The sequence below is a fragment of the Astatotilapia calliptera genome, chromosome 6 (assembly GCF_964374335.1).
Source record: "Astatotilapia calliptera chromosome 6, fAstCal68.1, whole genome shotgun sequence".
Taxonomy (NCBI): Eukaryota; Metazoa; Chordata; class Actinopteri; order Cichliformes; family Cichlidae; genus Astatotilapia; species Astatotilapia calliptera.
In genome coordinates this window covers 25640458-25658732 of record NC_137427.1, presented here as the reverse complement: position 1 = coordinate 25658732, position 18275 = coordinate 25640458, and the positions used below count along the sequence as shown (strand labels likewise).

General features: G+C 39.3%; 1 protein-coding gene across 1 annotated transcript; it reads left to right on the top strand.

The window, feature by feature from the left end:
• The first annotated feature begins 1563 nt into the window (after positions 1-1563).
• On the top strand, positions 1564-16365 carry rnf150a (ring finger protein 150a). Its single transcript, XM_026171314.2, has 7 exons — positions 1564-2278; positions 9803-10053; positions 11291-11362; positions 11487-11569; positions 11671-11767; positions 11877-12087; positions 15859-16365. Exons 1-7 carry the CDS (start codon positions 1825-1827, stop codon positions 15990-15992), a joined length of 1302 nt encoding a protein of 433 aa, XP_026027099.1. The 5' UTR covers positions 1564-1824; the 3' UTR covers positions 15993-16365.
• The last annotated feature ends 1910 nt before the right edge of the window (positions 16366-18275 follow it).

Genomic DNA, 18275 nt, shown 5'->3' with positions numbered 1-18275 from the left:
AAAAAGCCAAAATATAAAATAGAATTCACCAAAATGCCTTTTTTTAATCAAAACTTTTTTTAATCAAATTGTGCTTCATATATAACCATTAGAATTACCTTTAAATCCACTTTTTGATGTTTTGATTTTGCTGACACGTTTTTTGTAATTGTGAAGTCATTTAGTTAATATCAACATAGTAATTATGCACTACAACAAATGTGCAACCTTGTTATTGAAACCTAAAGAAGAAGTGAGATGATTGGATCATGTTTTAACACCAAAAGTTAGTCGTCTTTGACATATTTTGTATTTTCTTTCTGTCTTTTCTGACTAGATTTGGTGTGTCACTCTAACCAACGCATCCCTGTTGCCCATATCATGGACTGGTAGATTTTGAGCATTAAAGCATTTTCTGCTGCAAGTCTCACTCTCCCAATCACACACACACATTCATACATTGCTTTTATCTATACCTAAGCACTTTTATCAGCCAAACCCCAATGAATACATCAGGGGCTGCCCCATACTACCAAAAAAAAAAAAAAAACCAAAACAAACCCCCCCACCAAAGTTTCCTTCCTTTCTTTATATAACTACATTTATCCTTGACTTTCACAGTACATTACATTCAACAACTGCGCCTTTTTCAGACAAAACACTTTTAACACATATTAGCAGTGATTTGCAACCATGTTACCATACATGTAAAACAAATAATACAAACATGTTTTGAAACACAAACATACAAAATATTTGGTCCTGGGATTTTCTTTGTCAAATTTACATCATAATCCACAAATAAATGTAATTTATTACTGTAATTACTCTAATTAATTACGTGTTACTCCAATTCTAACCCTGTTACCAGGTCATTTTAAATAAAACATTCATAAGTGTTTTTCTTAGCTCACAAAGATTTGATCTATTCCATTTGTAATAGTTTGAATTATCTGTTTGAGCAAGGATTGGAAAATAAATATTACAAAGTTGGGCAATAATTAATTAAATTAACATAACTCCCCTCAAGGCACTTCATACTGTAAGTTAAAAGATCCTACAATAATACAGAGAACCCCCAACAAGCAAGCATTTGGTGACAGTGGGAAGAGAAAACTCCCTTTTAACAGGAAGAAACCTTAGGCAGAACGAGGCTCGGGGATCTGTTTGGGTGTGAGGTGAGAGAAAATGGACAAAAGACAGGCTGTGAAAAAGAGCCCACAGTGCAATATTAGATATTTAAGATCTACTTTTTTATTAGGTTCCCAAGCATTGGTAAATGGGCTGTCTCAAGCATAGCACAAATAAAGCATTACAAAAATCTACACATTTTTTTGATGGATTTTATTTTTGTTGTTTTTCTTAAACATATAAAAGAAAATATAACCTAGAAGCTCGATTGTTTTTATTTATTTATGCTGCTATCTTTAAAGCCTAAATTGCTCTCCAATGGAAGGATGACCCTATAATATCCTGCAGTGATTTCTAACAGTTGTAGATTCATCACATGACGTCGTGGTCGGTCAGCGGCATCTTGTCCACGCCCAGGGCACGTGCTGATGAGCAGCGAGCCAGTCCTGGGCGAGGAAGGAAAACAGCTGACGGGGAACAACAACACAGAGTCGCCTTCTCCTGCAGGTGGTGGTGTACCGTGGACAAACTCTTTTCACACTTGGCCTGTTTGGGCTGCTGCCTGGCATCCTGGTCGTTATGTGGGTCTGATACATTTCTGAAGCATCTAAAAGAGGGTTTGATGCGAGCTCTGCGTTGAGGAGGAGGTGGAGGAGGACACACGGAGCTCGCCATCCATCCTCCCTCCCAAAAAAGAGCAGCAGCCGCCGCACAATGGCACCGTCCCTCATCCGAGCTTGCCGCAGTCTGGCTCTCTCGACGTGGCTGGTGTCGTTTTGCTTCGTCCACTTGCTGTGCCTGGACTTCACGGTTGCAGAGAAGGAGGAGTGGTACACAGCTTTCGTTAACATCACCTACCTGGACCCCGTCACGTCGCAGGTGAGGACGGAGAAAACCGAGTGCGGTCGGTATGGCGAGCACTCCCCTAAGAAAGAAGCTAGAGGTCTGGTCCTGGTGCCGGCCCTCCTGCAGGACAGACAGGGGTGCGACCCAAACATCAGGTTCCCTCCTGCCCCTCCAAACACCCCTTGGGTGGCGTTGGTAGCTACGGGGAATTGCACTTACCGGGAGAAAATCCGTAATGTCGCAAACCACAACGCCTCTGCAGTTGTCATATACAACGTGGGCTCCACTAGCGCCAATGACACCATAACAATGTCCCACTCAGGTAAGAGACAGCATGCCAACTCTTTTCCCTAACACTGTCCCAGACTCCTTCAGGCAGAACAGATAATCTACTACAAAATAGTCCCGGCTGTGTTACTGAGCCCTGAAAGCCCACATGCAACTAATCTTCAGCTTATTAAGTCTCCATCCAAGATCAGTGGCTTTCATCCCTGCAGTGAAGCCTGCGAGCTCTTCTGCTTCACTGCAATCACATCAAGCCTAATGTGTTATCAGTGTGTTACACCCGAGGAGCTCCTCGATCAGATATGGCCATATATTTGCCAGATGTGTTATTAGTGGAATAGTATTAGGTTGGGATAAATATATATACTGTATGTTTTATTCCTGAGCTATACTTGTTTATTACTCCACAGAAGCATACATAAATGAGGGTGGGTTTCAAACTGTGTGGCATAGAGTCTGCTGTTTTTTTTATTGTCAACTGCTGATTAAAAACATGGTGGGAAGTGTAGGGGAAACTTTTCCAGCTTCCAAAGTGCTGCATGCCACAAAGAGCTTGAGAACAATGGTCACAGATTGTCCATTTGAACTTCTGCTTCTTCTCGTTGTTTGACACTTTATTCCTCAGATAAATCTTGTTTGGTTACCTCAAAGCATGCTACAAATTCTAGCTACGAAATAAAACACAATAATCAGCTTCCAGTGCAGATGATGATGGAGTAAAGCTATAAAAACAGTATTTTAAATAAGGTTAATGTCCTTACATATGCTGAAAGTTATTCCCCACATTTTTTGTAAATAAATAAGAAATACTGTGGAAAAGAAAAAATAAGCCCATCTGTGTAAAGGATGACTTTGAGTTGGCTTCACCTGCTGTTCTGAAGAAGCACTCTTCTCTTTAGTCCAGAGGATGGGGCATTCATGTTTTCCTAGAATAATTTCAAATTTCAATTCATCTGACCACAGAACAGTTTTTTCACTTGGCCTCAGTTCATTTTTAATGATCTTTGGTCCACAGAAGACGGCGGTGTTCCTGGATCATGTTCACGCATGGCTTCTTTCTATGACAGAGGTTGTTTAACTTGTGTTTGCAGATGGCACAGTGAACGGTGTGCACAGATAATAATGATGATTCCTGGAAGGGTTTCTGAGCCCATAATGATTTCTAGAGTAGAATCATGCCTGTTTGTGATGCCTTGCCGCCCGAGGACCCAAAGATCACGCGCATCCATTGATTTTGAGTTTGAGAATAATTTGATGATCTTATGTCCTGTATATTCAAAAAGTCTTCAAGTTATTCATGAAATAAAAGGTTTTAAAATGTTACATTATTTTTAAGTTCTGTTCTGGTTGAAACATGGTTTTGTTAGATTTTCAAATCATTGCATTCTTTATATTTACATTTTACACAGCATCCCAGCTATGTTGGTTTGGGTTTGTTTTTACCATCACAGAAGAAGAAGATGAGTACAACTTTCTTTATTATACGTGTATAAACCGAGTTTTAAGTTAGCCATGGCTATTCAGTGTTGAAACCAGTCAAACCAGTTTGTTATTGAATGGAGAGTCCCCACTTTGTAAGGTATTTGCATTTAATCAAATAAGACAAGAGCCTCTAGACTCTCAGAAAGTGTAAGACAAGGATAGTCTGACAATCGCTCCTCAGTGTGACACTAAAGAACAGCAAACCAATCTTTTGACTGGTAACGCAGTCAGTACATGCAAAGCAAGCACTTAAAGACTAAAGCGAGTAAATGCAAAATGATCAAATAACACACCCATCACATTTTGATGACATAATCCATGTAAAAATCTCATGAAAACAACACTTTGTGTTCTTAGAGTCAGGTCTTTCCTCGTTGTTTTGCCAGAAGCGCTGTGTTGATTAATGGTAATTGGACAAACAGGGTTGTTTAAATAGCACCCCATGCAGAATAATTTACATGCTAACAGCTTTGTAGAACAATTGTAGTGTTTGTTTTTTGTTTATTTTTTTAATCTACCCCTCAAAGTCACATTGAAAGAGAATCGTAGATCTTTAGTTTTACCCACAATCCCTAAAAATCAGTAATGTAAGTCAAAGGGAAAATTCCTGCTATTCCTCTCACATTGCAGTTCTTAAATCTTTGGCTGTTGCAGATGACAACACGGTGCCTGAAGGCTGTTTGACAAAAGGATCTGTACAGAAACAGATGTTCAAACTAAAAATGCAAATCATAGTCACAAACACTGATCAGTCCACACAGAAAGGAGATGTATAAAAACTACTTGTAGGCCATGTTGGTGTAAGTTTCATGAGACTTGTATGTCTCATCCTGTGACTTACTCATGTCATTTTATTTTTAAGTTTTGTAAATGAACCTACAAATCACTGATAATGAACATTTAAAACAGCAGAGGACAGGAAATTTATCTGTGAGTGTTTTGTTTCCTTTTGTCACACATGTTGTGTGACTCATACTATGTCGTACCAGGTATGATGTAGGACCCTGGTCTGGATGGACTAGAGGAGCATAGAGATAAAGCTGTGTGAATTAATATTATATCTATATTAATATGTAATTTCAAAACTGCTGCTAGTGCCACAAGACTGTTATTAACTCTCAGATCTCTTTCATCTCCTTAAAAAATGTTTTTCCTTTTTTATTTCTGTACTTTTTTTTTCTTCTTTTTTACTGCTTTGGTTCACTCCAACCACCACCATCAGTCTCCTACCAAACAGTGGACCCAGAACTCATTGGATACCAACATTGGACTACTGCTGCTTCATAGATGTGACTTTTTTTTCCCACAGCAAAGTTTTAAGGTTTTACTTTTTTTCAGTCAGCCTGTGTGTTGATGGTATATGACCATTAAACTTCCTCTGCTCCTCCTCTGTTTCTCACAAAGACTCCAGTGTGCAGACCTGGTTTACCTGGAGCATCAGATAAAAGGCACCAATCTATTTTTAACTCTTGCCCTGCTTCCAACCATGACATAAATATAAACTAAGGCATCTTTAAGAGAAAAGAAAAGGCAACAAGGAGAGGTACAGCGATAAAGCTGGTAGAGAGGAAGGAAGGTAATGGAGAGGGCTGTGGCAAAGACACAGGTCCTAATATGTAGAATGGATAATGAAGCTGCTGCCAGAGAAAGAAGGGCAGACCAGAGCCAACACAGCTGGGCTGTAAAATCCACAGCTGCTAGAGGCAGAAACTCGGCATGGCATTATCCAGTTTAAGTCTTTCTTCTCAAGCCTGATTTGTCTAAATGCTTTGTTCAACTTTAAAGAGATAATTTAGGTTTCTGAATAACCCATGTAGAAATTAACTTATTCATTATGTAAACGAGGATTTCTCACTTCTGGAAAATTATTACTGTTGTTTCCAACCATTCAGATCATGGCACATATGAAAAAAAACAAAAAAAACTAACTAGTCGTTCCGAGATGTCCAACATTCATTATCTCACAGGTTCATATGTGCAGAGTTACATAGGTTTGAGCTTCAAACTAGTCTTTTTCCAGTTATCTAGTGGGATTAAGAGAGTGGGACCACATATATTATGGTTGCAAAACACAATACCCTGCTCAGTAGCCGTCATCCACAGGCAGAATGTGAGTTTTGATAGCTGATTCAGATTCAGTCTTCACAGTCTGTGCTCTCATGTCAGATCTTGCCATCACTGCTCTGGCAGCTTAGCTGCTGAAACACTCCCAAGCTGGCAAATGTGTTGCGTTACTATGACAGAGGGCTACCATATGCTGTCACATCAAAATGACATAATTTTGTCATTTTACTCTTTTTGTCTCTGTGTGTGTTTGAAAATGTGGCTTAAATATGTTTAATGGAACTGCTGTTTTCTGTCAAAGCCACAGCATCTGCTTTGTGTCACAGCTAGTTTTCCTTCAGTCCACTGCTGTTAATAAAGATGTAAATCTATAGTAATCAGTGCCTCAGCGATGTCTACAGGAGGCCTAGATCCTTTTAAAGACATTAACCACACAGCCCGGACAGGCTGGTGCCAACTAAATTAACCCCATTCAGTATTAATCCACTCTTTGCTTCCACATTTTGGCCAAGTGGGTCTGAAAGACACAGATCTTTCACTAGTTCAGCCTCAGTCTCCGACATTGCCCTCCTGTTTTTAGAAGCAGCTATTTTTATCTGCTCTCACTGCGTCACTGTGAGCAGAAGAAGGAGATAAGTGTCGAGGCTTAGGGAAACCTTACTTGCCCTGTTATGCCTTTTCTCATTTCTGTTAGCTATTAAGATTATACTGCCCGTACACGGTTGTTTAAAGGTCTACAGATTTGGGCAGTTTTATGTTTCAAGTTGTTTACCGTTTAACAAGACGTGGTGCAGTTTTATCTTGTGTTTGCAAAGGCAAATGTTATATCACAGTGACTTTTCCCCTCTACCATATGGTCATGCTTAGTAAAACCATAAATCCGCAGGCCGGGAGCATGTGTCTCTAAGGTTACAGATTGAAAAATAGGTGTAAAAACAGGAAGCATTACGTATGTTATCAGGTAGAGAGAATTACCTTACATTATTGGGGAAGTAAAGCTTAGTTCAAACACCTGTTTAAAAACTTTAAAACTGTCTTCATCCTATGTGAAACTTTTATGAGCGTGAGAAGACTCATAGGGAGAGACTGAGATAAAGAAGTGTGACAGCAAGTGGCCTTTACAGTCTGAACATAACCTTGTGTGCAGCCGGATATTACCATCTGTTTTCAGTCCAAATAAAAGCTTTTGTTTTCTCTCTCATTTTTTTAAAGTATTGTTTGCTTTAGAAACTCCAGCACGAATAAGCTCATTGTGAGAAAGCTGCTATCTAATGTTTGTGTTTGTGCTAATATTGAAAACACTGCCAGTTGGATGATGAATATAATGCCCAGTTCTTTCAATGCACTTTAAATCCTGATAAATTAAAAAAAAAAAAACTTTTCCTGTATTTTTGCTTTTATAAGCTTCTTGGCTTGAAACTCACTTTGCTGATCCTGACATAAATCACTAAAACTGTGGCTTTTTAATCCTTTGTCGTGTAAAATATAGAAGCTGTTGACTGGGAATTATTATTATTACTCTCATGCTATCTTTGTGATGGATTCATAGCATTTGTGATATTTAAACAGTACTCTGTGTATTTGAGATGCTTGTTGGGATGGCAGTGTGAATAAAGCCACTCTCTCTAGTGACAGATACAAGGTGTGACCCACCATGGGGAGCGTGTCCCTAGAAACTGAGTTCTACAGTCACTTTGTCCGATGTGTCATTTCCTCATCACACAGGGCAGATTAATGCTGCATTTTCAGAACAGATACAAATGTCCCCATTTCAGACTCTATAAAAGATTGCTTTTAAATCTGGAATTAACTAAATATTTTTTATGTAGTATTTAATATTGATCATTCAGAAGGCCGGGCGGCAGGGTCTTGCATGTGCTTCCTGTGCCTGTGTGGGTTATCTGTGGGTACTCCGGCTTCCTCCTGCAATCCAAACACATGCGCAGGTTTGTTTTAAGTGGCTGTTCTAAAGTGGCCCAATGTCACAAAATTCAACGTAACATGATTCAGATGAGAAAATTGTGACGTAAAGTAGTAATTAAAATCATAAATGGTTCATTACAACAAGTTTAAAATGTAATGTAATTCCCTGTACAACTCAGTACAAGTACTTAAGAATGATGAATGATGTAGCAATGTTACGGCATATGAGTTTCCAGTTTATAAATATGTTCCATGCCTTCAAAATTATAAATGGACTGGTACTTATGTAGGACCTTTATACTCAGGGTGGTTACCTAAACCTCTTCCCACTACAAGCTCATCCACCCAATCATGCGCACATTCATACAGCAATTTTGATCTATGCCTTTTTACTAACACGCACACACTCAAACTCTGTTGTTCAGTATCTTGGTCGTGGATCATGTGAACAGGAGGAGCCGCTCGACCACTGCTGAGCAGCCACCCCGCTAATTACTCTAATTGTAGTTGCGTTAAGAGGCTTATACAAAGCACAATGTCATCTGATACTAAAACCCATAAAAATCAGACAATGTAAATATATCCTTTCTCCCTGGGAGTTTTTCACAAATCACTGCATCACTGCATTCTCGTATATAAAAATCGTGTAAGTGTTTTACAAGAATAGCAAGTTGTTTAAAGACAGAAGAAAACTGTAGAAAAAAAGCAGCTCAAAGTACAATTTAAAGTCTCTCCCTTAATGAGAGATGCTCAGAGCGTCTGTATTACATAATCCTTCATTGTGCACAACAAGCAAATCAACAGATGGTTGCTGGCAGGAAGCCTCCGACACCGAGAGTGAGGCTTTAGTTCATCTGTCCTGTCTAAGCTCCCAGCAGCCTGCTCAAGATTCCTCTTTACTGTAGCACACACCAGTCTGAGTCGGCAGAGTTTTAGCACCTCCTCTGCTCTGAAGCACCGTTTTTAAATGCTCGGGTTGTGGTTGGATGTGTGGCAATTTGCTCTGTAAAATATAAAGTAGTGCTGTATGCAAATATCTGCTTTTGTTTTTCCTTTTTATTGGATTTATCGGTGCATACTGTTTTGCCTAACTCCAGTTTTTTTGTATAAAAGGAAATATTTGTTGTTTGCCCTGTGAATAGCCATCACTACCTCCACCAAGGAGGTTACATTTTGGTGGTGTTTGCGTGCGTGTGTCATCACTCTCATGATAGCTCGAACAGCTTTGAATGAATTCTAAAAAAAGCTTTGTAGGGGTGTAGAGTGAGGTCATGTTAACAATCCATTATATCTGGCTTCCATCCACCGAGGTCACCTTAATGATTTAACTAGAAACTATGATTCTTAAAAGTGTGTATAAAGTGTGTATTTTCAACATATAAAAAGTTACATATATGTCAGTATGTTTCGTAAATATAATAAATCATTCTAAATATCACGGTTTTTTTTTATTATGACCTTGTTATGTGCATTAGGTTATAAGAGTTTAAATAATAACAAAAGTATACTTTTTTGCAAACAAAATAAAATTGTGATCAAAAAACCTTTTCGCTTGATGATTTATTGTTTAGATATTTAAATTAATTTTACTAAGCAATGAAATAAGTGCTACACAAGCGCTGTATTTAAATATATACAAATAGCAAAAAAAAATAAAAAAAATAATTGTACTCAAAACAAAGTCAAGTATATTAAAATGGATTTCAACCAGATAAATAATAAAATCCTATAATTTCAAACTTCTTAAAGTTTGTTTAAAAAAAAAAGAACAAAGAAAACAAAAACAAAACAAAACAAAAGAAAATTTTTCAGTTCAGTTGTATTTATATAGAGCGAATTCCCAACAACAGTTGCCTCAAGCTGCTTTATATCGTAAGGTAAAGAGCCTACAATAGTACAAAGAAAACAGAGAAAACCCCAACAGTCATTTGACCCCCTATGAGCAAGTATTTTTGTGTTAGAAAATAATAAATCAATATTTTAAAAGTAAACATTTTGCACAAGATAAAGAGTTATTTTATTTCCTCACTTGCAGCACTGATTCATCTCCTGAATGTCTCAATTTGTACTTCCTGTGTTGCGTGTTGTGTAGACACAGGCGATGTTGTGGCCATCATGATCCCGGAGCGTAAAGGCCGTGAAATCGTGGCCTTGCTCGAGCAGCACATCATGATCATGTTGCAGATCACTATAGGAACCCGCAACCTGCAGAAGTACGTGAGCAGAACGTCCGTGGTGTTTGTGTCCATCTCCTTCATCGTCCTCATGATCATCTCCCTCGCCTGGCTTGTCTTCTACTACATCCAGAGGTTCCGCTACGCTAACGCACGAGATCGCAACCAGGTATGTCTGTGTGCAGCCGATGTGTTTCTGACGGGGATAGTGTTGCAGCCGTGTGGTGGATTTTCCCATATGGCCCTGCTCCAGTGTGAACGTAAGGAAAGATCCAAAATTAGCCTGACACCTGGCTGAACACGAGCATGGCAGCCCAGTGAACCATCAAACTGTGCAAATACCTTTCTTGTTGGGTTTTTTGCCATCTCTTTATGAATGGGCTGCTCTGACATTGTAGTGACGTCTGTAATGACGATCCATCACCACGGCTGTTATGATAGGGGCCGTGGCTGTGACAACTATTGTTTGTGTTTTCAATTTGAATTATACTGATTAATGTTGTAAATAGGGTACAGCTGCAATAATGAACAAATCTGCTTTCAATTCATAATGTGAGACAGACGTGGAGCAGTTCAAGCACGACTGTCAGTTATTATAATACAACTCCATGAATCGAGTTTTTGTTTTAATCCAGATTGTGGAAATGGGGTCATTAACAGATGGATGAGTTTATCTATGTGTCGTGTATCTATATCTACACTTTAACTAATGACTCCTTTATTCACACATCTGTCGTTTTTATTGCTGAGACTTTTGAAAACGTTTCAAATTCAGTCTGATGTTTACTTGGTGAGATCTTCTGGTTGCTTTTGAGATCTTTAGTCTAGCCTCTTTGCAGTAACATAATTAGTTGAAACATTTTCTGAATCTGTTTTATTGTTATACAAACGCAGACAACCAATCAAGTCAAGTAACAACAAGTGTTTTTCACATGGTCACCTGCCGCTTTATTGGGTACACCTTGCTCGTACAGGTTTGGACACCGTGTTGCCTTCAAAAGCGGGTCCAAACTCTTCCTTTAACAAGGTGCTGTGATTTTGTTGCATGTTGACGAGATAGCATCACATAGTACGAGGAACAGCACGGTTGATCTTAGTTGATTTCATCAAGAAAGATGAAACTTTATCAGCTTTTTGTCATTGCAAGCCAATATACACTATTAACCAAGGCTACTTTGTTTTAAAAGACAATTTAAATTCCTGAATTGTTCATTCATATATATATATATATATATATATATATATATATATATATATATATATATATATATATATATATATACATACATACATACATACATACATACATACATACATACATACATACATACATACATACATACATATTTAAATTTAAATGTTGTTAATAAAGTAATTTTTTTTGTATCTCTGTCTTTTTCATACAGAGGCGTTTGGGAGATGCTGCCAAAAAAGCCATGAGTAAACTTCAGCTACGCACTATCAAAAGAGGAGACAAGGTAACTCAAGTCTAAAAGTACACATACGGCCACAAAAGTCTTCTTATTTATGTTTGAATTACATGACATGAATTTGATCATTTTTAAAGAATTTATTGGCCTCTTATTTTCTGTCTTGTTTAAGGAAACAGAGTCGGACTTTGACAACTGTGCAGTTTGTATTGAAGGTTATAAGCCTAATGATGTTGTAAGGATATTACCATGCAGGTAACTTTTATTTATACCTTACATATATATATTTTTTCTGTGGGGAAAAAATCACATGCACTGTAATATATGTTTTTTGCACTGCTGTCTTGTTTGGTCAGACATTTCTTCCATAAGCACTGTGTAGACCCGTGGCTCCAAGACCACCGAACGTGTCCCATGTGCAAAATGAACATCCTCAAAGCCCTGGGAATCCCAGTGGGTTGTTTTGCTTTATCACACAGATAAAGTGATAATGTAACTAATCAAACCTTACATAAAGCTTTGGCAGTGATAAAGACATTAGGATGCCTCTGATATGTTCCAGTTTAGCGCGGACTGCTCGGATGAGGTTCCTCCAGACTACGAGATGTCTGTCGGAGGTCCGCCTACCAACCCCATTAGTGGAGCGAGCGAAATCACAGTTAACGAGAGCTCGGTAGTGTTGGATCCAGCAGAAAGAGGAATAGACCTGCCGGCACTCCATCCTGAGACAGAGTCAGCGCTTCAGGCGGGGGAGAGCCGTATCTTTGCCAGCAGTACGTACAGACATTTTTTACTTATAGCAGCCTGTGATAGTGGTGGACAGTACAAACCTGATTCTGAAAAAGTTGGGATTCTGTGTAAAATGTAAATAAAAACAATGCAAAGATTTCCATAAACTCATATTTTAAGAAAAATATTAGCTCATTTTGAATTTGATGGCAGCAACACGTGAAAAAAGTTGGGATGGAGGCAACAAAGTGCTGGAAAAGTAAGTGGTGATAAAAAGAAACGGCTGTAGGAAAAATTAATTAGGTTATTTGGCAACAGGTCAGTTACACAATTGAGTATAAAAAGAGCATCTTAGAGAGGCTTAGGGTTTTTTTGTGTATGTAATATACGAAAGTACTGATATCTGAGTACTTCCTCCAGGCACATATATTACGCTGAGGAGTTGAGGAAATCCAGTGCTAATTCACACTTTAACACAATTAAGAAAATCTGTTTTCCAACAGCCTGCCCTTTGTGACGTTTAATGCATCCATGTTTGATTGTTTTCAAATTAAATATACATGAGGTCAGTCCTCCTGTCTAAGATAAAAACAAGAGGAAAAACTCAAGAAAGTCACTAACTAACCTACCTAAAATCTTCGTTCATTGCATTTCTGTAACTTATATAATCACCTAAGGGCTGTGGTGTTGCCTAATAGCTGCAAGCTATTAGCACTTTGCAGCGTGTGTTTATGGGTGTGAGTTCATGCAGAAGCTCTTATGTGTTTCTCCGAACATGATCTCTGAAGCCAAACTATTTTACATTTTACCAAAACAGGGAGTGGGGAGTTTAAGTGTTTTTTTGTAGCAGCATGTTTTTTTAAGCAGTTGTTAAATTGACAAAAAAAACAAAGAATGCGTTTTGTTACTCTTTCTTTATATGATAATAAATCCAATAGTGTTTCACAATTTTTCCTACTTGCAAAGGATAGTATCGTAAACCTGCTGATTTAAGTTTACTTGCACATAACAAGTTAATTGAGAGGTAGTATATCAGTTTGCCAGAGGCACAGATCGTAGTCGAGTGCGATGAGAATGTAAATCGGACCGAATAAATCGTATGTTGCAGCTCGTGCACCAGTGCGCAAACAGATGATGGCACTGACAGGGAGTCAGCACGGGATAAACAAGCTGATCTGCCAGGATTTCTGCTGTAGCGGCTTGGCAGTGATGAAGTGCCAGTCATGTTGCTCTTTACCCTGAGTAATTAGCAGGACTAGTAATGTAGCTATCACTCTTTCCAGTCAGCCATTTAGTGCAGGTAAAAAGACCCTGATTTCTGGACTTCTGTCTTAATGCATTGCTCACGTGCATATATGAAGACTGAAAACATTGTTAGTTGTTGAACAAACCTGTTTCTGTTTAACATGAAACAAGAGCTTGAGCAAAAGTAATCTGCTTTTTCACATTTGTGTATCTGACATGGATGCCATTCAACCATCACATAAGCACTGAAGCATACTTTGGAACACTCTGTACATGTCCACAATTTCATTATACATGTACAATGACAATGAAGGGCTATTCTATTCTTTTAAAATTCCAGCTTCGTTTTCTGCTTCGAAACCCTCTCCACAGTTCAGCAGGAGAGAAGGGAAAAAAAACATTTGAGAGCATCATTTGTCTGTATGACAGCACCAGTTGTTTTCTGCACACTTGCATGCAGTTTTTTCAAGGTTGGTGGTAGGAAGGTTGCTCAGTCCTCTTTGGTAACATCACACACATCTATGGGTTACACCAACTGTTCATTAATGCAGTTAATTATTAGTATATTATAGTTATTAGTGCACTTATGCATAGACATGGTCAAAACAGCCTACTGTACTAAGCATCAGAATGGGGGAGAAAGGGGATTTAAGTGACTTTGAATGTGGAATCATTATATAGTTGTTGGCATGAGATGGGCTAATATTTCAGTAACTGATGACCTGCTGATGATTTTCCCACACAAAAATGTCCAGGGTTTACAGAGGATGGGCCTGAAAAGAGAAAATATCCAGTGCGTGCCAGTTCTCAATGCCTTGCTGACAGAAAGCAAACAGTAACTCAAATAACCACTCATTACAAGTGAGGTGTGCAGAAGAGCACATAGACTACAGCAGTAGCAGAAGACCGTCTGGGTGCTAAACCAGTGAGCTAAATAGTTGTAAACTGAAATATCTAGTGAGTGGTACTTCTCTGGGTGAAAACATCATGGGAGAATGTCCATACTCCTTTGAGTTGGTAGGAAGGCAAAAGAAACTCCAATAACCACTTGTTACAGCCAAGCTATGCAGAAGACTTGTTAGAGCCAAGGTATGCAGCTGAGCCACATATCACACCCCATCACATGCCCCTATCACCTTCTCTTGTCAGTACAAACCGTACGGACTGAAGAAGGCCATTTTTCCCTTGGACTCTGCAGACAAGGGAATCTCTCAGTAGCACTTGGTTAAATCCAGCATTGTGAAAAAGTGAGCAGTGCCTCTCCAGTCCAGGGACCTTATCAGCGCGGGGCATTGGGTAGGCATCCGACTAAGTAGTCAACACAGAACCGTATAGAGCCATCTTTCTTCAACACAAGAACTATGGGGCTACAGCAGGCGCTGTGTGAGTCTTCTATCACTTCTATTTTCAGCATTTCAGCCAATTCTTTCTAAACAATTTGTCTCTTATGCTCAGGTAACCTGTAGGGCTGTGAATGCACTGTCATGCCATGGTGCATTTCAAAATTCAAAATGCTCTCTGGGCCTGTGTGAGATGGCCATCAGAAATGGTGGAATTTTGCACCTCCGGGCCCAATTCATCTCTTTCCGTAGCCAGACTCACCAGAGAAGCGGTTTCAGCTTCTTTCCATGCATTGAGGTTGAGGTTGAGGTGATATATCTGTGTGGTTCCTCCCCTGTCTGACCATACCACTTCACGTAGGACCCCCACCCTCTGAGTTACCACAAAGGGTCCTTGCCACCTGGCGAGTAACTTTGGGCTGGAAGAAGGTTCTGTGTTAACTACCACATACTCTGCCATGGGGTTGTAACTCTTCCCCACAGTCACCATCGGACGTTGATAAAGGTCATGAACACATCCTCACACACTGCCCCAACAGGTTATTAAAACCTGGCCAATCTGTCTCCAGAATTAGAGATGCGTCAGGCGTGAACTAACCGCAGCCTTCACACTATGCATTTTGCCCTTGTATTTAATTTGGAACAGCATTATGGGATATTTGTGTATGTCCTCATGCACACACCTAACCTCCTCCCACTCTGCCTCCAGCAAAGCCCCGGACCTAAACCAGAATTTGGTGGACTATAGCCCGGCGTATAGCCCCTTGGGTTCTTGTCAAGTTGCAGAATAAAGTTGTTACTGAACAGATGGCAGTCTGATGCCAAGACAGAGCAATGTGACAACAGTGTGACAAAAATGAAGGAGTAATCTAAAACTTGCATTTCCCGCTGGCTTCTAAACAGCTGACACAATTAATGAACTAGCTGCAGCTTAAGAGCCACAGATTTTACTCTCCTTTGGAAAAGTGCGAGTAAAAGTAAGCCTTACATGTAACAGATGCCCAAAGCGCCACTCTAAATGGTAATGTTTCTCATGAATTGCAACTTTTCTATATTCATTCAAAGGTGCCTTGTTAGTGTGTTCACAACATGTTTCTGCTGGCTCTAAAAAAAAGGTTGAAAAATCAGTTACCACATTTTTTAGTGGCGATGACATTAGCCAAAAGTATTAAAGACACAGCTGCCTGTGATGTGTCAGTTAATGTATCAACTTGCTCTCTTGCCCTTTAGGTGAGCACCAGCCTCCACTCAGCAGTGATTCAGACACTTCAATCATCGTGGGCATTGAGGTAGGCATGTCGGAATTAGACCTATCCACTGAGCAGGAATGTGATGCCACCAAGTCCAGAGCCAATCAGAGCTGAGACAAATAGCACAAAACTCATAGGACAAGGAGGAAAAAAGCAGGACTGGGTGATCAGGGTGCTCCCCAAGATTATCCAGTGATGAAGTGACCTGGCTGAAGATGAATGTAAATGAGCAATACAAGTGATAGCAGCACAAAATACCTGGTTCTTTCTTCACTTGACTAAAAAAACGGATTAATCCCTGCATCTATGGATATTTAGCTCGCTCATTTCCTGATGCCAGGATGGCTAGTCACACCCCTCACCATGTGGTGACCAACAGTTTGTACATTCAGTCTTTTCACATCCTGAAACCATCCTAACTACACATACAGTAACTCTGGAGGTGTATGAGCCCTTCACAGTTGTTTGTCCCGAGTGAGACAAACCAAACCTGCTGCCGAAGAAAAAGCAAGGCCTTCTGCACACCATTTTCCAGCTTTAATCAATAGAAAAATAGGAGTGGATTCTTTGACTTCCTGGTACAAGATCACTGCCAACAAATCCAGAAGTTGTACTGATATGGCGTGCACCTGCATGGCGCATTAGGAGAGCACCTGAGTGGTTTTCTTCTGATTCTCCAACAGTTGGTGTGACTTTCCACCAGCAGTTCTTCAGCTTCAGACTTGAATGTTAGCTCTGTTGTCGTCGCATGACATTAAGAATTTGGAATATGAAGGCACACAAGCTGTAATTTCAGAATTTCTCAGTGTAATTGTTTTTGTTACTATTTTGTGGTTCTCAGTTTTTAAAACTTTGACTTTACCGACTAAATATTCCTGTCATGGAGAGACAAATGAGCAAACACAAGCTAGATGTTTCTGTCCTCACATCTGACAATCATAGCTTGTCCTAAGCAGTTTGAAGTGATGTCACTCTCTGCCCTGCTGAAACTGCTGCCTGCTGAAACTTCACAACATGTGAAGTAAGGGATCATGTTCTCACTGCTGCTAAACACAGCTGTAGCTGTAGCTATAGCAGTTGTCACTACCAATTTCTCCCACTGTGCACACTTCCCTATACAAGCCTACACAAACCAGCCAATATAAATACGTCAACAAGTCTTTGTGCCAAGCTTGTCTTTTGCATATTAGCCATTGTTATTTGTCATTAAAGTTAATTGCCTTGGCTGACAGGCTGGAACTACACTAAATCTTTTCGTGATTACCACCCTAATAAATAACATCAGGGCAATAAATTATGTCAGTTGAAAAGACTGTGTTAGATAATAAAGGAGGCAGGGCTCGGGTTCATTCAAGGAATTCTCTGCCCCAAGCATTTTTTTTCTTTGTCCTGGCATGAACAGTTACCAGCATGGAAACATTTACAGTCTTGGAGTGAGTTTACACTAAACTGGCTAGTTTTGCCAAACAGCATCGATGTACCGTACCCACAGGGTTTTTAGCATGGATCTGCAAAAAAGTGGAAAGAAATTAACAGCATTTGGAAATGTTAAAAATAAGACAGCTAACTTACTACAGTTTGGAAGCACATGTACAAAAATGGTTCTGAATTTAATATAACTAAATATTTTCATTGAGAAGGCATGTGACAACTTATGGTAAAACATAGCTTCAGTGCTTTAGCCCATGAAAACGTACAAAAATATAGCAACTATAACAGATTCTTTTATATTATTAACAAATGTGCTGTTATAGTGAAGACCCTAAACTCTTCAGTGTTTTGAAATTTTACAATGAGTTTCAGCCACAGTCTGTATATAAAAAATGGACAAACCTCCCCATTTGTGTAAGTGAAGACAGTGCCTTAAACCTGCATTCTTTCTAATGGCCAGCAGGGGGCGAGGGAAATTCTGAATGCTTAAAAGTCTATGAGAAAATGATCCCTTGAGATTGTGCAGCATCGTTGGGTTGCCGGTCAGCTCCTTTCCGTTTCCTTTACCTCCATTTCTTACTTCCAGCTCGAGGCTCCAAAACAGGACTCAAACCAGCGGGTTACATCATAGCAGTCATGTCCATCATTTATATGCAGACTATGGTTTGAGCTCATTGTCTTACAGTTGATTTGCTCTCACTGCTCTCAGAGGATCATTTGTTTTTAGAAAATCTCTCCTCAGTCTAGACTACCTGCCCAGAGCCAAAAAAATGACACAAAAAATTATTCTATCGGGATCAGATGAAGACCAAGACTGAAGTTTATTGTGTTCTGTTTACTTGATTCTGCTGCCACCAAGTGGTCAAAATTATGAAATTATTATTATGATTATGAAATAATTATTTTCAGCATTTTATCAATATACTTGTTTTCCTTATCCCAAATTCAACACTACTCTAAAAAGAC

Excerpts from the sequence above, each read along its gene's own strand:
- rnf150a (XM_026171314.2), top strand. The coding sequence starts at position 1,825 with ATGGCACCGTCCCTCATCCGAGCTTGCCGCAGTCTGGCTCTCTCGACG. Across the intron at positions 2,279-9,802 it reads CATAACAATGTCCCACTCAG|ACACAGGCGATGTTGTGGCC; the intron begins GTAAGAGACAGC and ends CGTGTTGTGTAG. Across the intron at positions 10,054-11,290 it reads ACGCACGAGATCGCAACCAG|AGGCGTTTGGGAGATGCTGC; the intron begins GTATGTCTGTGT and ends TTTTTCATACAG.